The 26094-nt window shown below is 42.9% G+C and overlaps 1 protein-coding gene across 1 annotated transcript in view; it reads right to left on the bottom strand.

The window, feature by feature from the left end:
* col4a4 (collagen, type IV, alpha 4) overlaps nucleotides 1-25602 on the bottom strand; it is a 64732-nt gene extending 39130 nt beyond the window's left edge. The window contains exons 1-4 of the mRNA XM_029517007.1: nucleotides 25422-25602; nucleotides 15519-15649; nucleotides 15010-15052; nucleotides 4970-5041 (exon numbers count right to left, since the gene is read on the bottom strand). Coding sequence (XP_029372867.1) covers nucleotides 4970-5041; nucleotides 15010-15052; nucleotides 15519-15565 — 162 coding nt within the window. The 5' untranslated portion in view covers nucleotides 15566-15649; nucleotides 25422-25602. The remainder of the gene's footprint in view (nucleotides 1-4969; nucleotides 5042-15009; nucleotides 15053-15518; nucleotides 15650-25421) is intronic.
* Between the last annotated feature and the right edge of the window lie 492 nt (nucleotides 25603-26094).

Here is a 26094-nt window from a genome sequence, read left to right as displayed (position 1 = left end):
TGTACAGCTGCATGTCGTCATTAGCTGTCGATTGATTAGAAGAGATAGTGTCCATCCCACCATGGATAGGGCCGCTCTCATTTCTAGGAATATGGCTGATTTTATTAGAAAGCCAAAACCCTGACAATCCCGAGTCGAGACCAGGAGGCAGAGCCGCAGTTTAACACGCTCCTCTGAGCCTCAGTCAGAGCGGTCACCGGCCGTATCTGTATCTGTCCCCCGACCACCTAAATTTAGAAAAGTTAATAAACCCAAATTAAACAGAAGAGGAACTAAAAACAAAAACCTAACTGAAATTAAAACAGCCACAAATTTGGTCTCAAGTAACACTGCGATTAAATATGGACTGTCAATCACTATCATCAAAATTTCTACTAGTCAGTGATCTCATTTAACAATTTTTTCTCAAAACTCTCTTTTGACCAACCATTACCTTATAAATAATAAATTCAGCTATAGAAGATGCTTATCTGAAGATGCTGTGACTAAATTTAAAGAGAACATTCAGACATAATTTGCAGCAATGGCATATCTAAATTCAAATGAGAATTTCTCATACACAGGTTGATGACCTTGTGATTAGCACTGTGGCCACACTATGTTCAAATCTTGATTATGCCACCCCTCTCAAAAAGAAAGTAATCAAACAGAGGAGGCTGGCTCCCTGGTATGATTCCCAAATTCGGGCTTTAAAACAGACGTCACAGAAAGTAGAAACAAAATAGCATTCCAGTAGCTTGGAAGAGTCTCACCTAGCCTGGAAAGAATGCTTAAAAACATATAAAAAAGCTCTCCGCAGTGGTAGAAGTTCATATTACTCAGCACTAATAGAAGAAAACAAGAACAACCCTAGGTTTCTCTTCAGCACACGCTCAGCCTCAGCCAGGCTGACAGAATCATTGCTCAGCTGAACCAGTGATCCCCTTAGCTCTCAGCAGTGATTATTTTATGGACTTTTTAACAGATAAAATTATAACAATCAGAGAAAGAATTCTTCACCTACAACCTTCACTCCATCACATCCTACTAGCACCATCTGCTTCCCTTCCCCTATTCATCCAGTCGCCTCTCATCTGTCCTTCTTTTCCCCTTAGAGTCACTGTGGTGTAGCACTGCTCTCCCTGCCAAAGGTATTTTCACTCAATAAATATCAACAATCTGATCTATCAAATATATGCTACCTCAATCTAAAAATAAGAACAGCCGATAAATTTCTCAGCCGAGTAACGTACAATACAGGCCAAAAATTTGGACACACTTTCCTATTCATTTGAATGAGAAGGTGTGTCCAAACTTTTGGCCTGTACTGTAGGTGTTGCCCGTTCCATTCAGTGATTATGCAGCATGAACTCACCCAGCGCCTGCGCGTGCAATGCAACCTCTCTACTCTTTGAAGTGATTTTGTTGCAGCCCTATTAGGCTGGCGCTGTCACAGGAGCTGTCCACTACTCCTAGATGCGTCATTCATAGCGTAAGGGTACAGATATTATTCTGTGATGAAAAAAAGACTACTGGGGCACGTGCCCTGGTAAACATTGTTTATATGAGTCTGAGGTCTTTTGGAGTGCAGAGGGCACCGTTGAGGACTTTCTGTGAGGACCTAATTTAATCTGTGTATCATCTTCTTTCTATTTTCAATTGGCAATCAAAGTCACAAAATAAAAAAATTATTTGATATTTTGTTATTTGTTTTTAATACAACACAAAAAAACTAAAAAAATTCCATTTTTTTTATATGTCGATTTTAGGCTCAGATCAAAAATACGAAAAACTGGCCACAGGACTGAATTTGATTTTAAGATTTAATTGGTCGTGACCCAGAAGTTTAGTCAGGACCGTTAGCAAAGAAACATTAGCTTGCTAACCACAACGATCGATCGATCGATCAATCAGGAGGACCAGAGGCCAGTCAGCCCCACCAGCAAAGGAGAGTTACATATTGTTTCGAGGAACAAAGCGTGTGACTCTAAAGGAGGACATGACAACCGAAAGAAATCATCATCAGGATCAGGATTTTCCAGATATGCATTTTCCAGGGATTTAAGTTCTCCGTCCCTAGATGGATTTCCGTCAGTTGGGAAAAAAAAAACAGACATCGTGGTTTCCCAACAGTGAATAAATAAGTTACCACATAAAAGCAACACAAAACTGCTTTGCTAGCTCAATCATGTTGTGACTAAGATTTCCGCTGGAAATGTTTTTTCATGGACTGATATTTATTATATCTGCCGACTTAACAGTCAACAGTCAGTGTACAGAATTGAAAATAGAAAGAACGAATGATGCACGGATTTATTGTGTTGGCATATGCCATTATTTATGAGTCACCTGCTGGAATGTGGCTGGTGAGAGGAGGATGAGGGCTAAGTTGGTGAACGACTTCTTCCCACTGTGGGACATTGACAGTCCTGAGAGCTCCTTCAGTGAGAGGCTGTTTCACCCGAGGTGTGTGAAGGAACACATTCACAGATCCTTTCTACCTTCAGTTCTCAGACTTCATAACCAACAATACTCCCAGTGTACCAACCACATTATACCACTGATAACTACACAGTGCTGCACCCCTTAACCCCTTAACCAGTGTCTTATCCATCCACTGCAATTTCAATATTGCAATTCAGTAGCAATTACTTCCTGTGCAATTCAATGGTCAAATTACTATGAATTAGTTACATTTCATTTCATATATTTCTAAACTGTATCCTTGAAATTAAATTTTGTATTTTCATATATTTTTTTGGTTAAAATGTATTTTCCTTTATCTTGTTTTCAGTGTACCTTGCTACTATGACGTGATTTTACCCATTTCAGGGACTAATAAAGGATTATCCTAGTCACAGAAAATCTCACCGAACCTGTGATAACCTGACAAAACCAGGTAGAACCAGTCACAGACTCATATATAATAAAAAGCATTCTAACAAATTAAAACCTAACAGAACCAACTGGAATCTGTAAACTAATAAAAACTTGTAGAACTTGTCAGAACCAGAAGCAGGTCAGTGGGCCATTGCTGCTGTAATGTGTAAAATGAATCTGGATATGATGTCAGAGAAGGGCCTTTAAACCAGACCTGATGAGAATCCTAAGTTTTCAGGTAAATTTTTAGATAAAAATGGTTTTCTTTTATTGATAATAGTAATCCTGATTTTTGCTGAGAATTTTTACAATCCATCAGTTGAAGGATCACAGTTAACTCTATTTTTGCACAGGAAATGAAAGTACAAAATAAAACATAGGCCAAGACTCCATGAACTGAATCTGACCACAGGAGGGCAGTGTGACACAACTACCACAACAGACCAACAGAGACATAAGGAACTAGCTGCGTGCACACAGACAAACACAGGGGTGGGATGTTTACACAGCAACTCAGACAGTCAGGATGTTAAACCAGATGGAATGTTCCTTTAAATCAGCAGACATCAGATTATAGACTGAAACACACAAATTATATGTGCACCACACACACACATACATACACAATAGGCCACATGTAAAACATGTATATTCTCCTCTATTAAGGTCCAGATTCACCAAACTCATGTTTCAGTAAATGTCCTTTGTTTTGGGTTAATGAGTATTTCCTCATCGCAGGAGGCCGGTCACAAACCACCTGTATATATACACACTCCTCTCTGTTCACAACTATTTGACAATATGTTAAAATCTTTGTATATTAACCTGCTGATGTTCAGTCAAGCTGCAGTGCTGTGTTTAAGTGTGTGAATCAATGATGTGAAGTGTGAGGGAATTAATGTGTGTGTGTGTGTGTGATTGTGAGTGAGCATATGTTCGTGTGAAAATGTGTGAGTGTGTATGTGTGAGTGTGAGTGAGCTTATGTTAGTGTGAAAATCTGTCAGTGTGTGTGTGTGTGATGAGATGTGACAGTTGTGATCTCTGTTAGTCCTCTCTCTGCCCTTCTTTCTCTGAAACCACTGAACTATGAAATCACTGAGACAGCCTCCTTCCAACAATCCTCTCTGCCTGTCTGCTGCTCACAGCTGTATAAACACATACACACAGCTACACAATATGCACACATACTAATAGGAACGCACTCAGGCTACTGTTGGTGGATTCTGTCACCTGTCAATAATATTACTACATGCCACCACAGTCAGCTAATGAGTAAATGATAATAGCAGATTATCATGTGATCTTTTATGATCCACTTGATCGTATCCCCTATGAAATTACACTAAACTTCAAACACATTCTCAATAGACATTGTCGTAAACATCTGGACCAGACTGTGACTGAGACAGAAACATCTGGGCCACACCGTGACTATGGTGTAAACATCTGGACCAGACTGTGACTGAGACAGAAACATCTGGGTCGCACCGTGACTATGGTGTAAACATCTGGACCAGACTGTGACTGAGACAGAAACATCTGGGCCGCACTGTGATTATGGTGTAAACATCTGGACCAGACTGTGACTGAGACAGAAACATCTGGGCCGCACTGTGACTATGGTGTAAACATCTGGACCAGACTGTGACTGAGACAGAAACATCTGGGCTGCACTGTTGACTATGGTGTAAACATCTGGACCAGACTGTGACTGAGACAGAAATATCTGGGTGATTTGTTTTATCTTTTAATAAGATCACAATGTGGTTCTGGAAACACAGGGGTGAGCTTAAGCAGGGAGTGTCTGTGTTTGTATGTCAGTGTGTGTGTGGGCGCGTGTGTGTGTGTGTGTGTGTGCGTGTGTGTAATCTGCTGACTCGGTTTTAAGATAACTTGCTAATTTCACTCCAACACTTTCCTCACTAACACACCTCCATCCAGCAGCTCCTTACTATACTCTATTAATGTGTGTGTCTTCCAAGTTCTATAGTTTATGAGTCAACAATAAAGGTGTCAGGTCTGTTAACTGAGGAAACTGTCTGCAGTTGAGATGATGTCATGTTACAGCTGGGTTTTGTTTGGCACTACATGTTAGTGGAGAAGACTCACCCTGGCTCCTTTGGCTGGGAAGCACTGGCAGGTGGAGCAGTCCCGCCCAGCACACGGTTCCGTGTAGTCGCCCTGGTAACCAAGAGACAGCACCAGCATTACAATGATATCAATGTGATAAAATACCATCATCAGCAATCATCTCCAACATCACCAAATTTTACTGAACTCATATTGATTTGATAGGAAATGCACACGATTAAATGATATAGAGTCACCTTGAATCAACCAGACACCCTGCAAACAGCAGACAGTGTTCAAAATGTAATTATTTTGTGTTGTGCTGAGAGCCATCGCGTTCACTGCAGTCATGTTGTTGAAGTTTAGAGTTGTGTTTGAAGATGTAAGCTGCCTCGTCCAGATTCGAGATCAGGCCTGGGTGGGGAGCTTGCAGCTGAGTACTTGGTGACCCCCAGACTTTCCCAGCATGATCCTCAAAAGCCGAGTGAGCAGGTCTTTGGTCGTTTCATGAAATAGGAATGAGGGCTGCTTTGCAATATCCAAATTATTATTATTGGTGTTGAATCGTGTGTTGAAGTTTAGAGTTGTGTTTGAAGATGTAAGCTGCCTCGTCCAGATTCGAGATCAGGCCTGGGTGGGGAGCTTGCAGCTGAGTACTTGGTGGCCCCCAGACTTTCCCAGCATGATCCTCAAAAGCCGAGTGAGCAGGTCTTTGGTCGTTTCAATAGGAATGAGGGCTGCTTTGCAATATCCAAATTATTATTATTATTAATATCCTGGACCAGCTGGGATTGTTGATGGCTGATGGGAGGCTAACTGTGTCCCCTAGGGTGCCTTGTTGTGGGGGGTGGATCAGGGACTGAAAATATATGTATGAATTTTAAGACTGCAGCAGAATGCATGTGTGTGTTTGTGGTGATTTTGTGTTTTCAGACAGTAAGGAATGTAAACATGCTGCAGGGAAAGACAAGCATCTCTGAGATTCTCAGGAAGCAGACAGATGACCGTGTGTGTATGTGTGTGTGTGTGTGTGTGTGTGTGTGTGTGTGTGTGTTTATCAGATAACGCCAGTGACAATCATGCTTCATTTTTTCCTGACCCACACACTCTTTGAACCATTTGAATGAGAACATGAGAAGCAGAGTTCAAGTTCAACAGATATGAATCAAACAATTGGAGCCGTCTTTCAGCTGGGGCCACAACACATGTGCTTGTTCATGTGCATCGTGCATTAAAACAGATGCCAGGTAATCTCTGCTGTGGGTCAATATTTCACTGAAAATAATTATTTAAATAAATTAAATTAAATTACATTTTCATAGTGTTTCTGTGCATTCTGTTGATAGTACTTGCCTACTTTTACTTATAATTGAGTATTTTGAAATGACTGACATGTTGTGCCTTTCCATCATTTCTGTTTTGGTCTGAAATTTAGTCTGAATGTCTAGATTTTAATTTGAAGGGAATTCCTTTTTAAAGAAATAAAGGCTGCTTAGAGCAATTCCTCATCCTCTGACAGTGCTGTGGGGAACTCCTCTTAAAAAGGATTTGATGCTGTCCCCCTTCATATGTCCAACACTCCCTGTTGATATACTGAGTGTTTTGTTTTTTTTGCAGGCCCCAGACGGTGGGTTTCCCAGCATGCAGCAGTGTTTGTGTTGCAGCCACATTCCTGCAGCGTTGTGTAAACGAGGTTATCAGTCAGGCGTGGCTATCGGCAGCAGGAATGTGGCTATCGCACTATCTGCTGTCACGACTTTGTTCTGAAAGTCTGCGCTCACACCATCCTACCTCTATCAATCCTCCATGTTTCCTCCATCACTGCTTTGTTTGCGATCAGGATCCTGTTCTGGACCCATCCACACTCACACAATCTTCCATTTTACCCCATCTGTGCCAATCCCGGCCCCCACTATCATCCATTAATGCTCTATCCTTGTACCATCCCTCCATCACCCCTCCATCTGAGACACCATGCAGCCTGATTGGCTGAGCAGACAGTGGAACAAGTGATTGGCTGGTGTCGCTGCCATTCACAGACAGACTGAACCGGATGACCTTGATGGGGCAAAAAAGTTTAGACAAGATGAAAAAAATTCTCCACCTCCACAGGGACATGTCTACATCATCTATTCATCTTGGATCAGTTCACCATCCTTCCATCCCCCTTCCTTCACAATTATTCTCTTCGTACTGATCTCTGGCATTCATCCACAAAGACCTGAAGATTCAGGTCTGATCCCTGTGGGACACCAGACACCATGCTAACCCCATCTGCAGGTCGGCCACTCTTGAAGAGACCTGATACCTGTCTATCGACTGACCCAAGTGCAAGTATATTGTTAAGTATTCCACCTCCACCCCCCTGTAAAGATTCTGGATCTGCAGTGAACAAGAAAGTACTGTTTCCCGCTATGTATAAGCTCGACCCATTTTTTATCCAATTACAACCTTACACGGTGGCCTTCAGCCAATCAATCATGAGGTGCCAAACTTTTAAATTACTTCTCTCTATACTATCATTTGTACTGTTCAAACTGTATGACTCAGCTTCACCCGTTCAACACCAAGTATCAACCAATCAGATGTTTGCCTCTAATAGAAACATTCCTACCTGTCCTTTATCACCACCGTCTGACTCCAGAGTCCGGGAAAGTCTCCTCGAATTTGAAGGAACTACAACTTGGTAATTTTGGCAAATCACTTCCTGGTGATGGTTAAAGCATCAAGCATATTCTTCTTTCCATTCACAATGAATTTAGTTTTACTGCAATTTCTCACGCTGATGTTCAATCCCAATCAATCCCAAGATTTATTGTGCACTGCAAATGAAACCAAGCAACACTGACAGAGCACCAACAGTTTATACCTTTTACTTCATATTTCTCAGTTAACAGCACAATACCAAAGGCATTAAAACCGCAAATGTTTGGTCTATAGACCAAATCTTCTCATTTGCGTTCAGCCTTCATGCTTGATAGTGACTATGAAAGTCTGCAGGTCTAGAGACCACAACTTATGAACTGGGCATCAAAGTTCTTGTGATTCTGCAGTGATCCATCACAAAAGTTGATAAAAAGATGATAACTAAATTAAACCAAAATAAAAGACACTTCAAAAAAACTAAAAAATAAAAATAAGACCTTAATCACCCCCAGACCAAAATCTGGCTGCAGGTCTTTTGAAAGCCTCACTCTTAGTCTTTCCCACTCAGACTGGAAAGGTGAAAAACCAGTTCTGTTAGTTACAGTATACCGTCCACCTGGTCCGTACTCAGAATTCCTATCAGAGTTTTCTGAGTTTATATCAGAGTTAGTACTCAGTACAGATAAAATCATTATCCTGGGAGATTTCAATATACATGTTGATGTAGAAAGCGAAAGCCTTAGTTCTGGGTTTCTTTCCCTACTAGACTCAATTGGCTTTTCCCAGCATGTGAATGAACCCACTCACTACTTCAATCATATCCTTGATCTTGTTCTAACATATGGCGTTGAAATTGACAAGTTAAAAAAATTCCCTCAAAACTCTCGTCTGACCGACCATTACCTCATTACATTTGAGTTTACTTTAATTGACTGCACAGCATCGAGGAATAAATTCAGCTATAGAAGATGTTTAACTGAAGATGCTGTGACTAAATTTAAAGAGAACATTCGGTCATCATTTGCAGCCATAACATATTTAAATTCAAATGAGGATTTGATGCTGCCCCTCTCAAAAACAAAGTAATAAAACAGAGGAAGATGGCTCCCTGGTATAGTTCCCAAATTTATGCTTTAAAACAGACATCAAGGAAATTAGAAAGACGTTTCTATTGTCTCATCATCCAGTCTATTAGACCCAGTTGCAACTATCCTCTTTAAAGAGATTTTTACTTAACTGAGCTGTTCTTTCTAGATCTGATTAATTTGACTTTATCTTTGGGTTATGTACCTCAGACTCTTGAGACCGCGGTCATCAAAACCCATCTTAAAAAGCCAAATCCATATCGAACCTTCCATTCATTTCTAAAATCATTGAGAAAGCAATAGCAAACCAGTTACACGACCATCTGCATTGGAATGGTTTGCATGAAGAGTTTCAGTCAGGATTTAGAGCCCATCATAGCACAGAAACAGCGCTGGTTAAAGTCTCCAATGACATTCTAATGGCCTCAGACAATGGATCAGCCTCCATACTTCTCCTTCTAGATCTCAGTGCTGCATAGATCACCACCATAGATCATAATATTTGACTACAGAGACTGGAACATGAAATTGGGATTAAAGGAACTGCACTAAGGTGGTTCAAATCCTATTTATCAGATAGACATCAGTTTGTTCATGCTAACAATAGCTCCTCCTCATTCATGCAGTTATGGAGTCTCACAGGGTTCGGTACTTGGACCAATCCTCTTCACTCTTTATCTGCTTCCTCTAGGCAACATTATCAGGAAACACTGGAACAACTTTCACACTCACAAGGCCTGCTGCCCTCATATCTTCATGAACTCCATACAGCATCATTTCTATGAACTTTATGCAGCATCATCCTCTTCACTCTCTATCTGCTTCCTCTGAGGAAACACAGCATCGACTTTCACTGTTATGCAGACGACACCCAGCATTTATCAGTGAAGCCAAGTGAAGTTAGTTAGATAGTTAGACTGCAGACATGTCTTGAAGACATTAAAGTCTGGATGACCCAAAATCTTTTACTCCTTAAATCTGACAAAACAGAAGTTATTACTTTGGCCTCCAGCTCCACTGTAAGAAACCTTGGCGTAACCTTTGACCAGGACATGTCCTTTGTCCCTCACATAATACAAGTCAGGAAAGGGCAGCTTTCTTCCACCTGAGAAACATTAGGAAAATCAGAAACATCCTTTCTCAGGATGATGCAGAAAAACTAGTCTATGCATTTGTAACTTCTAGGCTGGACTACTGTAACACATTACTATCTGGATGTTCAAACAAATCTCTAAAAGGCCTCCAGTTGATTCAGAATGCTGCTGCACGAATATTATCAGGAACTAGGAAAAGAGATCATATCTCTCCTGTGTTAGCTGCTCTTCATTGGATGACGGTAAAATTCATAATAGAATTTTAAATCCTTCTGCTTACATATAAAGCTCTTAATGGCCAAGCTCCATCATATCTCAGAGAGCTCATAGTTCCTTACTGTCCTAGCAGGCCACTCTGCTCTCTGGATGGAGGTTTACTTGTGGTTCCTAGAGTCTCCAAGAGTAAATCTGGAGGCAGATCTTTCAGTTATCAGGCTCCTCTTCTATGGAACCAACTTCCAGTATCGGTCCGGGGGGCGGAGTCTTTTGTGATTTTCACGACCAGGCTTAAAACTTTTCTGTATGTCAGAGGTTATAGTTAAAAAGTTAAAGTCTGTCTACTCTTTAGCTTTCCTGTTAAAGGCCTAGACTGCTGGGGGAGGGACTGAGCACCCCCCAGTTCCTCCATCTTTTTGCTGTTGGCCGATACTATCGATATTTGTATCGATCTACCTTTCCTTAGCTTGCACCGACTACAGGGAACCAGCTAGCTACACCAGCATAAATTAGATTAGTTAAGCTGCAGACAGCACTTCCAATTCATTATGTCTGTCCTCCATATTTATAAGCAAACTGCATTCAAGACATGTACCATTATTGCTAAAGGAAGTAGAGGAGTAACTGAAAATGAAGCACACATAGCAGGAGAAAGTGAGAGCAGAAGCGGGAGAAGGAGAGAATGCCTGGGTGATTTACCTGTGTTGAATATCCTCTTCTCCCTCCCTCATTCTCTCCCTACGTTACCCCCTTCTCCCTGTCTCTCTCACTCTTGCTCTCACTTTCTCTCCCTCGCTCAACCCAATTGGTGCAAGCAGATGGCCGCCGCCCCAAGCCTGGTTCTGCCTAATGTTTCTGCCTCTTAAAGGAAGTTTTTCCTTGCCACTGATGCCAAGTGCTTGCTCATCGGGGGATCTGTTGGGTCTCTTCGTCTAAATCTTGACATGCTCTATATGTAAAGTGCCTTGATGTAACTTTGTTATGATTTGGCAGCATACAAATAAATCTGAATTGAGTTTATTTGGTGGAAAAAAAAAAAAAAAACCTTCACAACATCCACCCAAGTGAAGAATACTTTCTAGGAAGTAGGTGTATCAGTATCTAAGTCTACCATAAAGAGAAGACTTTATGAGAGCAAATACAGAAAGTTCACCACGAGGTGCAACCATTAATCAGCCTCAAAAATACAATGGCCGGTAAGATTTTTCCAAAAAAGTCTGCCTAGTTCTGGAACAGCACCACAATGACAGAATGATGGAAAGAGGAAAGAAGAAAGTATGGAGAAGGCTTGCAACGGCTCATGATCCAATGCAAACCACAAACCTGGTGGAGGCAGTGTGATGGCATGGGCAGGCATGGCTTCCAATGGCAATGGGAACTAGTGAAGACATAAGCTGTTGGATGAATTCTGAATGAAGTGTATAGGGATATACTTTCTGCTCAGTGTAACATCCAGTGATAAGACTGGTTAAGTCCTTGCTACGTAGTGATCAGAGATTGCAGCACAGTCTAACTGCAGTGTAAGCATGTGGAGCAGTAGTGTTTACTGGAAGTAGCTTTCATTAAAGTTCATAAACGGAGAACTTTTCATTGAACATTACATGTTCAATGTAATGTTCAGAGTTAAGTGTCAGAAGTTAACCATGGCAAACTTAATCTTCACCTATCCAGAGCTGTGGCCTGATTAGAAGCAGAGGCTCCACACATCCAGAAAAACAAAGAATTGCAGCCCTGTACTCTGTATTCACTTCGAAGTGAATTCAAACATGTTGTTCAAACCCTTGTCAACACAAACGCTGAGGATGCCAATAAGTACAAAGTCATACTGGGAAAATTGGACAATTATTTTGTGCCTAAAGTGATCGTAATTCATGAGCAATATAGGGCAATATTTCACCAGCAAGCACAGAAACATGAGACAAAGCGTGGAGGACTACATCCGCAATCTGCATGAACTGGCTGAGAAGTGTGATTTCAGATATGGAAAGAACAAGAATATAACAGACAGACTTGTAATAGGTATCCTGGATACAACACTGATAAAGATGTCAGATTTTACTTTGGATAAGGCATGCAGACAAGGCAGGCAGTCGCAACAGATCAAAGGACAGATTGTGTGAGGTGACGCACACACACAAAAGAAATTACACCGTGTATCCAAAAGGCGCATTCAAGCCAGAGAGGAGAGACCGCCAAGACACCAACACACTATGACAAGTAATACTGTGATATTGAGTTCAAAATAGACAGTGGAACCAACCGCAGTGTTATTTCTCAATACACCTATGACACATTGAAGACAAAGCCAAAGCTGCAGCATTCACAAGCTGTATTAGATTGTCCAGCTCAGGGCAGGCTCAAGAATAAAGGTAAATTCAAAACCTCTATTTACAGAAAAGGGACAAAATATTGCTTTGATGTGCGTATTGTTGAAGGTCCTGCAGTCAGTAACCTGCTTGGCAGAGAAGTGTCAGTGGTGAATGTGGCAAGAGCATCCAGTGAATCAGTGGGGCTTCTGAGGAAAACTCCAGTAAAAATTCAAATTGAAAGATGGAGCAATACCCTGTTCTGTCACTACAGCACATCAGGTTTCTGTACCCCTACTCCCCAAGGTAAAAGAGGAGCTGGACAGAAAGGTCAAATGTGAAGTTACTGAAGAGCTAAGTAAGCCAACGGCATGGTGTGCACCAATGGTTCCATTGCCAAGAAAAAATGGACATGTGAGAATATTTGTGGGACTTCACCACCTCAATGGAGCTTTGGAGTATACCTGACACACAGGAAAAAGTGGAGGCCATAAAACCATCTATCTGCTAAAGAACACCACAAAGCTGAAGGGCATGGTGCATTATCTGGATTGCTACTTGCCCAACCTAGCAGAGGCCACTCACCCACTCAACAACCTGCTCAGGGCAGACAAGTCTTGATGTTGAGCCCAGCACAGGAGCAGGCTTTCACAAAAGTCAAACAGCTGTTAACAGAAGCACCCATGCAAGCCTTTTATGACACTAGCAAGCCAACAATCGTGAGTGCTGATGCCAGCAGCTATGGATTGGGAGCTGTTCTTCAGAACCTCGAGGGACAGTTACAGGTGGTTACCTACTGTTCTGTGAGCAGATTGAAGGAATGTTTGGCGGTAGTCTGGGCATGTGAAAAGTTCTCCAAATACCTGTATGGCCTGGATAGCTTTCCTGTGCATACAAAACATAAGCCGTTGGTCCCACTCTTCAACATCAAACACATTGATGCAGTGCCACTTCGCTGCCAACGATTACTCTTGAGAATAATGAAATTCAAAGCAAAAGTGGAGTATGTCCCAGGGAAACTGCTTGTAGTAACAGACACACTGCCACGCCAACATTCTGCAGCACTACATCTGGAGACGGTTGAACTGTTGGATGACATACGTGCTCTGGAAAAAGCATACAGAATGCAGGCAGCATGGCCGATGTCACATTCATGTCTGGATGAGGTTAAAGAGCACACAAAGGCTGATGCAGAGCTGCAGGTGGTGATGCAGTTTGTAAGTAACAGCTGGCCAAAATATGCATCCAAAGTGCCAGACAGCATCATGCCGTACTATGCAGTGAAAGACTCACCACATGCCACAACTTGCTTATTTACGGCGACAGAATCATCATTCCCAAATGCCCGAGGACAGAGATGGTGGAAAGGTTGCATGATCATGAGCATGAGCATGGCACAGTTAATTGCCGCAAACATGCCTAACAGAGTGTCTTGTGGCCGGGGATTGGCAAAGCCCTGCAAAAGTGGATTGAACACTGCAAGCTCTGCCAAATAGCAAAACCTGCTCAAACAAGAAAGCTGCTAATGATAACATCTTTGCAAAACAGACTCTGGAAGAGTGTGGCTGCAGATATCTATGAGGTGGACAAGAAAATGACCTTGTGGTAACAGACTATTTCTCCAGATGCATTAAGCTTGTTTCCTTTCCTGACCTGATGGGTGCCACAGTGAGTTCCCGCCTCAGTGCTATTTTTGCAAGGTGGGGTTGCCACAATTCAGTGGGTGCCAGTTTCTTGACTTTGCTAAGGCCAACTTTCAGCATGTCACAACAAGCCTATATTTCCCCCAGGTGAATGGTGCCGCCAAAAAGCTGTGACAACAGCAAAACACATTCTAGACAGAAATACCTCACTTGCGCTTCTCAGCTATAAAGCCACCCCCATCACAGCAACAGGTTGCAGTCCATCCCAACTGATGCTAGGCCATCAAATAAAAACTCCAATTCCCACACTCAAAGTACCTGCAAACCTGTCCAGTGAGAGCTGAAGGTCACAGACCGATGGCGCCAACAGAACCACATTGCCTGCAAAAAGCCACAATGCAATCCTGAGCCCCCCAACCTGCAACCCCTCTTCCCAACTGCGCCGTAGAATATCGTCCATGAGAATCATGAACAGGACTGGTAACATGGCGCAGCCCTGGTCTGAGGAATTTATTCATTTTAATACCTTATTTATTTCACACTGCTTGGATTTGATTTATTATGACAAATACTTCCTTAGTTACTCAAAGGAGAGAAGGTGTAACGTTCAGTAATATATAGGACTAGTTAAAGCTGTGTAGCGATCAGATATTGAAAAAACAGTCTGACTGCAATGTAAGCATGCGCGGCAGTAGTGTTTACTGGAAGCAGCGATCTGTGTTCAATTACATCTCAGTTTTTTTCTCAGTTTCAAATTCAATGTGGTGGCATGAAGAGCCCAAATCATGAAATTTGTGTCACTGTCCAAATATTTCTGGGCCTAACTGTATACACTGTTAATGTTGACAGTTAAACATCAAAATCAACCCGTTCACTACAAGAATAATTGAGTTTTTCACACATTTTGAGTTAAATAATTGATGATTGCTAATTCACCCCACAGACAAAAAGGTGAGATTGAACAACAAAGTCCATTTTTAGTCTCCTGAACCTACGGAGCTCACTCTGTGAACAATGACATCACATACAGCTAGGAGAAGTGCAAAGTATACCTACATGATGAAAGCTTTAAATGAGAACAAGACTCACCCCTAAAGCTACAGGAGGAGCTGCCAGCGTCATCAGGAGGCACCTAAAGCAGAAAACACACAGGTTAGCCAAGAAGTAGGCTAGTTCAGCACCTGTGCCATCAGACTGTAGCTCAAAATAATCAATATTCTGTGGTCAATCAGCTGGGACAGTTCTACAGTCTCATTAAGTGGGATAAAGTCTTCTCCTGGTTACAACTTCAAAATGCTTTTTTTTTTTTTTGTGACGTTGTCTCTTCACGTTAGTACTGACTGAGCAATGAGCTCTGCTCTGTCTTTATTTTATGAATCTGGGAGACAGAGGAGACTCAGCACCTCCCACCCAACCCCCCATTTGTTCTCTTCTGTATCCTGTCAATCATTCTTATCTTTGAAGATGCCGGGGGCACCATGTCTAATCATCAATGGCTGAGAAAGAGAAGCACCTGGGAAAGATGTTCATGTAGCGTATAAATTTATCTGTTTTTGCTCCAGCTGCTGCAAACTGCTGTCAAACATTTTTTTTTTTACCAGATCCAGGTGTAGCTGTTGAGGGTGGAGCAGGAAGTCAGCAGCATCTTGTCCCCAACTCACTCTAACCCCCCTTCCAGTTGGACCTCATCCAATAAGGACGCTGTGATGCTGTGGCACTGGTGGTTGTCCTGCAGACAAACAAAGGCAAACTGAGACCAATGACATCCACTCATTCAGGGGGTTCATGCTCTGAGGACAAGGACCCTGTTCAGGAAGTTCTGTGAGCACATGTCATGACACCACACATCCTTTAAACAACAGCAGCCAAAAAGACAGACCATGAGGAGATAACAAGTCAGATTATGGACAACACGAATAAACAAAGCCATAGCACCTTCTTGTTACTGCTGATTTTCCCTATTTAAGAAGTGCACTAATTTAAAGAGCTGCATCCTTTATGTTTCCAGGGAAATGTAGATAATCAAGTTGACAGACTCAATCAGACCAGGACAGTGATAAAGTCACAGTTGTGGGTAAAGTGGTTTCTGTTACCTGTGTTTGTTTTCACATGGTTCAGAGACAACAGTACTGATACTGAAAAGATTATTCTGCTTGGAACAGGCTGATCAGGTTGACTGAAATCTTCTAAAAACATTAAATGACCATGTAGTTCAGTTTATTTCAGTGGGACTGAGGGAAAACATGATCGGCTGTCACATTTAAGTACCAGTCTTGCTCACTGAGTCACATGGTTGGCAGGAAACTCACTGACTAGACAGTTTCTGTGATGCCACAATCAGGATTCAGGTAGAAAATGACTAACAGCTGTTCAGTCTGCACTTAACCCTCTTCAGCCAATGAAAGTTTCTACACTTCCAAAAATCCTGTTGCTTTTAGGGCCTGATTGCTCCTTGATGGTTTGATCCAGACATGCTGTTTTTTACCTCGAGAATCTGTGCTTTCTAAGTAAAGAGTCCTCCATGTTTGTCACTTCCGTCAACACATTTATGAGCAAAGTTACAGGAAGTAAGAGAATCAGTGACCTGACGCTTGATTGGAGCATTTAAGCATTTTCTTGTGACATTAAGACTCACATCTCTGTATTGGATATTTCCATTGGCTCCAGTGGATCTCATTCAGAGGACTAGCTGTCAGATGTTTGTATAGCCAAAGTCTTTGGAATCAATCCCGTATTTTTCTGCTATCAGAGTGAGGAAATGTTGGTCTGAGTTTATTGTGTTGACAGAATAAAGACAGAGAGACATGGACAATTAGATAATTAGAGCATTAGAGGCCAACCCAACCAGTCGAGGCAGATGGCCGCCCCTCCTGAGACTGGGACTGGTACCTGGTATGTTTGTTGTTCGAGTGGCTATACAGTCTGGTCTGAATTTGCATTTTGTGTATTCCTTTTTGTTTGTTGGGCAAGTGGAAATCAGTAGTGGGGAGTGTAACGGAGTTAATACTGTACAGTATGAGTGATTCACTTGCCATGCCTTTCACACTTTTTTTTTAAGCTATGATTTTCAGACTGTTTTCTGTATAATTGGGCCTGAGGCAAACAGTATAAAAAAAAAAAGAAGGGGGGGGGTAATAGACTCTTAGCTATTGATTTTTGAGATTTTCTTCTTTTTTCATGACAATGGATCAACATAATGTGTCAAGTGCTGGTAGTGGTTCAAGGCTGTGGGTCAGTCAGTTTCCTACTCTGGGTAGGCTTAGCGAAGACATACAAATTAGATCTACTCCTCACAATTGTCCTGGGAGGGATAGTGCATGTGCCATGGCAGATGCGTGGGTGGATGGTGAGTCTGCACTTTCTGGGCGAGATGTTCATGTTCTCAGTGACTTAGTGAAACAGATAGGGACCAGTATAGGTGAAAACATGTTGTCTCAGTCAACAACAGCAGGTTAATTTGAGATTTAACCATGATAGTTATGAGCCACGTCCTTTCAGGGGGATAATACTAATGGGATTTCAGTCGCTGAGTGGGAGGAAGCTATGAGGCTTTATTTGAGTAGGAGGGGCATTGGGCTATGTGACCAGGTGAATGTGGTTTTGGGCAAGCTGCGAGGGACGGCACATGATGTTGTTACCATTGGGCTTCGCAGTGAACCATCCTTAGACTTAGAGTCAGGACTACAACCTTTGTTTGACATACTTAAGCAGCACTTTAGTGACTATGTGACCTTATTTATGCCTCTTGCTGACTTCTATGAGACAAAACCTCGACCCTCTGAGACTGCTGTTTAACTATCGGATTCGGCTTAACAAAGCCATTGACATTGCTGTAGATGGACTAAAGAGACAGGGTAAGACCCTTCCATGAAGTGACAGTCATGTTTATCACTCACTGTCCTGATACTGAGTTGTCTCTAGTCTTCAGCTGCAAGCTGCTGGAAGAATGGACTGCCACTGACATTCATGTGCGGTTGGATGAACACCACCGGAAGTGGCGCCTCCAGCAGCGGCAGATTTCACACCCAGCTGGAAGCCAGCAACCCAACTTAGCTATGAGTGTTGTGCAGTGCCATGCCCAGTCTTCTGGGGGGGGCTCCTGCCCCTCAACCAGTTACAACCGGCAGAATGTCACACTATGAAGGGCAACAAGTCTCGTGGTCCCTGTGCCATCTATGGGGGTGGAAACCATGACACCATGTCTAACTGCAGGAGAGAGCGTTTGTTTTTCTGCTGTTATGCTGCTGGAAATCATATTCTGACCTGCCATGTCACTCCTCCTACTGCTCAGCCTGGTTTCCTGGTAGGAAAACTAGCTGGCCCACACGAGCAGGGGACAAATCCCTAACAAATGCTAAGTCCACCGTGATTATTAAGAATACACAAAGACTGTCTACAATTGATAACCTTTTTCACACTGATATGACTCTATCTCCCCAACATCAGTTGTGCTTGTCGGATGTGGTAGTTTAACAATAAGGCTTGTTGGTGTGTGTGAGCTACAGATGAAGATATTTGACTGTTGCTTCTCAGTTACAACACTCATCGTGGAGGGCCAAAGTGATGATCTCATTCTTGGCAGCAATGTCATAAAACAATGTCTCTCTCAGATGAGGTTCCTGTGGAAGATAGGACCTTGCTGCTGTTTTTGGCCACTGTGGAGACATGGAGAGGTGAGTGTCCTGATAAGGTGGGTACTGTTAAACTCAAGCATGCAGTGACCCTGGAACCAATGACAGAACATTTGCTTTGGGGTCACCTACCTGATCATGTATGTCTCTCAGCTGGCAACACAGTGGTCGTGGAGCCAAGTGAGCCGCAAACAGTGCCGCGCTTGACGATGGTGGGGCATGTTGTAACACCACTTTGGGGTGATGGCTGGGTTTCAGTAAGAGTCATTAACCCCTCTCCTAGACCAGTGACTTTGAGCTGCAACTGCAAGCTTGTGGATGTGTCACTGTGCGTGGCAATGGAAGACTTTGATACTGACTATCACCAGACGAAGTTAAATGTACTGTGACAAAGACAGCTGAAAAGTCAGACACAGCCAGTGAGAAGAGCTTGACTGTTGACTCTGACTGTGCTGCCTGGCCGCTCCTTAGTCCCACTCTCTTTGACTTGGGGCTACAGGACATTGACGCGACTCACCTGTCCCCCTTCTGGAAGGGAAAGCTGGTTGACCTGCTGGTGAGGTGTGAGTCCATCTTCTCCCGCCACAGACTGGACTTTGGTAAAGCCAAAGACATTGTCCACCGCATCCGACTGAATGACAGCAAGCCTTTCAAACTTCCCTATCGCTGATTGTCTCCATTGCACTATGAGAAAGTGAGGCTTTAAATGAAATGGAGGAGCATGACATCATAAGGAGGTCTACGAGTGAGTATGCATCACCTCTTGTTCTTGTCTGTAAAAAGAACGGCGACTTGCGGTTCTGCACTGATTGTCGGTGGCTTAACGCATGCACTGTATGTGACGCACACCCCTTGCCTCATCAGGCCGACACCCTAACCGCCTTGGGGGGGAATGCATTCTTCTCCACCGTGGACCTGACCTCTGGGTATTATAATGTGGAGGTCCACAAGGAAGACAAAAAGTTCATCGCGTTCACCTCCCCATTTGGGCTATATGAGTATAATAGGCTCCTGCAGGGGCTTTGCAACAGCCCAGCCACGTTCATAAGGATGATGATGGCTATCTTCGGTGACCAAAACTTCCTGAGCCTCTTGTGTTATCTTGATGACATCCTTGTGTTTGCCCCAATGAACGGTTGGTGCTGCAGAGATTGGAAATGGTGTTTGAGAGGTTAAAGGCGCACAACCTGAAGTTAGCTCCCAGAAAGTGTCACTTCATGAGGCCTTCAGTGAAGTTTCTGGGGCATATTGCGCCAAAGGAAGGCATTTCAACTGATCCAGAGAAAGTTAAGGCTACAGTTGACTTGCAGGAGCAGGATTTAATGGTGGAAGGCATTGACATCCCATCCACCACCAAGATTCGGTCCTTTCTTGGCATGGTGGGGTTTTATCAGCAGTTTTTCGAGGGGTAGTCTGGTGTTAGCAGGCCTTCGTTCGCACTGACATGCGGTGTGAAGGGGCCACGATGTACCAAGGGTAAGAAGAACCCAGCTATGTCTCGGGACTTCTCTTCTCCTGACTGGACTCCTGCTTGCAACAAGGCTTTCAGAAAGCTTCAACAAGCTTTGCTGAATTATGTCATTCTTACTTACCCTGACTTCAGTAAGCAATTCCTCCTGTCAGTTGATGCGTTATCCAATGGTCTTGGGGCAGTGCTGTCTCAGCTGGTTGATGGTAACGATGTTGCAAGGCCCATTATATTTGCCAGCAAGTCACTGAATCATGCCCAGTATAGCACACAGGCTGGAATTCCTCGCACTTAAGTGGGCTGTGTGCGACAATTTCAGCCACTGGCTGAGAGGCCAATAATTTACCGTATGGACTGACAATAACCTGCTCACTTATATTCTCAATAAGCCCAAGCTGGATGTCTGAGCAGAGGTGGGTGTCAAAACTGGCCCCATACGGCTTTGACATCAGATACGTTCCTGGACCTAGAAATGTGGTGGCGGATGCTCTCAGCCGTGAGCCCTTTGTGCACCACAGTGTCCTCCATCAACTCACAACAGCCTCCATTGTGCACTCCTGGAGGAAGTGCACCCCAGTGTCCTCCATCAACTCACAATAGCCTCCATTGTGCACTCCTGGAGGAAGTGAACTCCTTAAAACCTTACTGTGAACAGGATGCTTTTAGATTGTCCTGTGATCCACTGAGTCGCCTGCAGCATCGTCCCTTGACTGTGGTATTTAGTAGTGCAGCACCTGTGCCCCAGCATCCATCTATCTCCTCGAAGGAAGTGTTGGCTGTTTTAGAGCATTCACTGGAAAAAGAGCAGTTACCACCTGTTACCACTCAGTCACTCCTGCCATCTGAGCTGCCTGATTTCTTCCCTTTGCCCAAAGCCAAACTTTTGTAGTTGCAGCGTACTGATCCCTGCTTGGGTCGGGTGCTCTACTTTGTGAAGCGCCAGAGGCGTCCATCGAGACGTCAATGCCCACATCAGTCAGCTGAAATCCTGCGACTTCTCCGACATTGGGAGCAACTTGCCATCAAAACTCTCTATCACACATGATACTGTGACAAAGAGAAAGACTTATCAGTATCTTGTGCCCACTAACTTGAAAGATAAGGTCCTGAAAGGTATCCATGATGAGGCAGGTCACCAGGGTAAGAGGAGGAAGCCCAACTTGGCTAGACAACAGTTCTACTGGATTGGGATGGGGAAGGACGGCATAGATTATGTGCAGTGCTGTCGGCGATGTCTGGTCAGTAAGTCTCTGGAACCTGAGGCCAGGGCACCACTCAAGAGTGTTAAGACCTCTAAACCTCTCTTTTGGTTAGCTGAATACTCGTCCGACAAGTCTTTAGACGTTCTAGACGTGACTGACCATTTCACTAAGCTGGCCCAAGCCTACCTCTGTCCCGACCAGTTGGCTAAAGCTGTTGCTCATCAACTCTGAAACAACATCTGTATTTATGGCTTTCCAGAGCGAGTGCATTCAGATCAGGGTGCAAACTTTGAAAGCAGCCTAATTGCAGAAATGCTCCAAGTTGCTGGTGTCAAAAAGTCTTATACAACACCTTACCACCCCATGGACAATGGAGCAGTTGAAAGGTTGAATCGCACTCTAGGGAACATGATCAGAGCCCTTCCACCCAGAGCCAAGCAGAAATGGCCCCAGCTCTTGCGTTCACTCACCTTCTCTTACAATGCGACTGTCCATGAGACCACCGGTTTTGCTCCCTTTCGACTGATGTTCGGCAGAGTTCCCACGCTGCCTGTGGATGTGATGTTTCAATCCGTGCTCACTGATGAGCAAATGGTGGATTATGATGTGTATGTGCAGTGTCTCTGTCGTGACCTGGCAGAGGCTATCAGGATTGCTCAGATTTCAACAACAAAACAACAAGAGAAGCAGACTGAGCATTACAGTTGCAAAAGTGAGGGTTGCACCTGTGGAGGTTGAGGACAGAGTGCTGCTGGCAATTAAAGGAGAACGAGATTTAAGGAAGCTCGCTGATAGCTGGAAGGGACACCTGTACACTGTTGTGGGAAAACAAGATAATACTCACACCTTCAGACTCAGGAGAGAGTGGTCCACAGTAATCTTATCATGCCTGTGAAATTCCTACCTGTTCCTAATGACCCTGAGGGTCAGTGGGTCCGTTGGCAGTGACCCGACCAATGGGGCTGTGGATGAGTCTGTGATGGGTGCTGAGCATGATGGATCAACATTTCTTCCAGGACGTGGAATGGAGGACAGGAATATATGTTTGGTCTCTCAGCTCCCTGTCTCCCCTGGAGATGAGTCGACAACGATGGACATTGTGGGTGAACATGTCCACGCCAAATCTGACACACCTGATGAGATTGACCCTGACAATCACAATGAGAGTGGACTTGACAGTCCAGGTGGGGCCAGGTCTGCTGTACTGAACAAGTCTGACCCTTGTGGTCCTGCTGTTGATGCTAACTGTTCTGTTAACTTACCTGACTCTCAATCTGCTGTCCCTACACTTTCTGTTGACTTGCAGCCTTCTGATGCTGGCTTTGCTGTTGCATCAGAGACAGGACAAAACCTTTCATGTGACAGTCTGCAGAGAATGGGGACAAGGTACGGGAGGATTGTTAGACCAGTAGTCAGACTTATTCAAACCGTGCACCAGAGAGTTCTTCCTGGTCGTTAGTGTTATTTGGTGTATTGGTCTTGAATATGTGTTTGTGTTTATTGGTGCCTGCATGCCCTATATGTTCCTTCAATTTCAAGGAAGGTTTGAAGGTTTTTTTTTTTTTTTTTAAGATATATTTTGACACCTGCATATGACTACTAGTTTGGATATGTCCAGGTGGTTAGAATTTGTGCTGTTTCATAACATGATCTCTGAGTGATTTAACAGGCATGTTTTCCTATGGATGATGGAAGGTTTTGCAACCCTTCCCCATTCTAATTCTTCAGGAGTGGTCTTATGACTGATATACTTGGTGTCTGTGATTTTGGCAGCACTGTACACATTTTTTTTTCTTTTCCTCAATTCCTCCTCTTGGTATGCTGTTATTGGTACCTGGTATGTTTGTTGTTCAAGTGGTTATATAGTCTGGTCTGAATTTGCATCTTGTGTATTCCTTTTTTGTTTGTTGGGCAAGTGGAAATCAGTAGTGGGGCGTTTAACAGAGTTAATAGACTGTACAGTATGAGTGATTTCACTTGCCATGCCTTTCACACTGGGTTCTTTTGTGATCACTTTTGCTGAAGCTTAATTGTCCTGCGGTCATTGAAGGCAACACCCATGCAGACTTGGGCTCTGCACCCTGAAAGACAGCAACAGCTATGCTGTCTCCCTGGTAGGTGCACATGTCATCAGCTCTGTGATTATTTTCCATTATTTATTTAAATTTTATATCTAAGGGGTTGTTTATGTTGCCTTTTGTAAGCTTCCGGTTAGTTAAGAACATACTTTCATAAAAGTGACTGTTTTGAATAAATTGTTCGTAACGTGATTAGCATAACACAGGTGTAAGCTAATTTGAACTATTCTTTAAAAATTTTATTCTCAGTGTGAGTCCACGGTGCAAATGAGAGCAAGACTTGACTGTATAAATTCTTCTGCCAGATGTTGAAATAAATGGCGAGTGCCAAAGGTAAAAAGAGTTTCTTAAGTCATACAACACAATGAGAGAGAGTACAGCCACTACACAAGCAACAAAAATAATCAAAAACATAAATTTATGGTCCACATACATTACTTTCGCCAATGTGGGGAAGAATTAATATGATAACACCTTTGATTTTCGGATTGACAGTCCGCAATTTTTTACAAGCATTCTTTGCTTGAATAATGTTTTTCTTTTTCGGTATATCACGCTTTGGTCCTCCATTGCGAATATGCTGCTCTTTGCGTCATCTCCAGGGTCCAATTGGTCGGATACAGCAAACCCTGCCCCTTTATGTGGGTGCGCACTGGTCTAAACAGGAAAATGCTGGTTTCTGTTAACAAGTTGATAACCGGTTTTGTTTATCCCGGATTACAGATGCCTGGGTAAATGCAGCCAGATAACAAAAAGAGATCCCAGGCATGTTGATCCAGCTTCAAGGTACACCCCACTGGGTCACCAGCGTGTTCTCAGATTGCCAAATTTCTGCTCCTTACACAGGTCTTAGACCTTTTCCTGAACCCTTTTTACTACTGGACTGGTTATTCTGCTAGTCTTGACCAATGACACATTGAACTATGAAAACTATGAGCAAACAGGTGGACAGCAAACACTGTACCGATGCATAGCTTCTATCCCCTTTCTCTTGAATTATAGACATCCTACTATCCTTGATTGATTCTTTTAGTATGTTTAGACACTCATCGGTGGTCGTAATTCTATTTCTTCTATGGTAAAATATTAGAATGACCACTATCTTAAGTGTGTCTGATTTCCATCAATCCAACCAGAGGAGCCTCAGCTGAAAGGTATGGTATAGCATGAGCCAGATAAACTTCATAAAGCAACTTGATCACCATCTGTCTCTTTTGGATTCAGGAAACTGACCTTAGTTTAGATTTGACTGAGTGAGCCTTGACCTACTTTCAAGTATCCACAGCCAAATCTCAGTCATAAAGTAGATCCTGATTGGTTCCAAACTGGTGATGATGTCATAAATATATTGGTTCATTCAGGGTTTAAACTGAAATTTCAAGGCTAGATACACATCAACAACACAAAACTGTTCCCGGGAGGAAGGTGACTTCACTTTGATGTGGCAAAAACTGATATCAGATACTTTTATTGGGTCAGAGATGAAGATACATCTACTCCAGTGCTACTTCAATACCTCACCTGAAAATACATGTTCTTTACCTGAGAATTACTGCTCTACATTTATTTGACAGCCTCAGTAACTTTAATGATGAATATTTGATGATTTAATGAGCATTTGATGATGAATTTTTAAATGTGATGAATTCTACTAAACATGTATAATATGAAAAGATGTCTATTATTTTTGTATTTATTTTCTCTTTTTTTTTTAGGTTATCTAACAGTCAAAGTAACTTTCCTCTTGACTGAGAACAGCTGATTTAACTACATTCATTGGTTTTCCTCTTTCAACAAAAATCAAAAAGGGAAATTTCCTTTTTTTTTATTTTAAATAACAAGAATAAATTAAGCAATAAACCACACAGCACAGTGAAGTACAGAACAGCGGGACTGAACAATTATGGAGTAAAAGTTCTCCTTTTTTACCGTCTCCTCAGCTTCAGCAGCCACTCATCAACTAATTAACTCAGTAATGACATCATCAGACCACAGGTAACGGCTAATTGACAAACAGCTGGATCGACCATTAGAGCTGCAGCGTGACCAGGACATAACAGACTTAACACGGAGAACAGGAGACAAACACAGAGGACAGGAGAGAAACCTAGATGATCTTTACCTGGAGGTCTCGCGATCTGTCAGGAGTCTCACTCGGGTTTCATGTCAGAGACGCAGACAGAAAAGTGTCAATTTAAGCCGTTAAAGTGAATCCGGAGGCAGCGCTGCACACACAAGCCTACAACTTCCAGAGGCAATGAACACCTGCACGAACACACACTGACAATTCCGGTGCGCAGCCTCCACCCTCCAAAGTAAAAGCTGCAGCGATAAAGTTTGATCCTCTTTTTATGTGCTGATGTTTTTTGATAAAAACTTTAGTTTTCCCTCTTGATGTGATGACATTTACTCCTATACATAGAGGTTTATTCAAATATTCTGTCATCTCACTCACAGAAAAAGAATATAGAATCAGTTGTGTGACTATTTTAACAAAACTATAAACAACTAAGTGAAAATCACAGGAGAATTAAACCACACCTGAGTTCCACAGTCTGTATATGACCCATATATTTTCACATCTGGGTAGATTTCAGTTGTTGTCTGCTGGAAAATGTTGTTTTTGTGTTTGTGCAACAGATTTGGCCCAGAAGTATAAGCAACATCTGGCCATCTTGCTGCTTATGGACCAGGCTGGGACTGTAGAACAGGAGCATATACTGGACCAAGAGCAGGCTAGACATTTGTAATGACACACTGCTACTGTGTAAAACTGGGAAGTAACTTCAGCTTTA

Source organism: Echeneis naucrates, chromosome 13 (assembly GCF_900963305.1).
Source record: "Echeneis naucrates chromosome 13, fEcheNa1.1, whole genome shotgun sequence".
Taxonomy (NCBI): domain Eukaryota; kingdom Metazoa; phylum Chordata; class Actinopteri; order Carangiformes; family Echeneidae; genus Echeneis; species Echeneis naucrates.
This window is presented reverse-complemented; position numbering and strand designations above follow the sequence as displayed.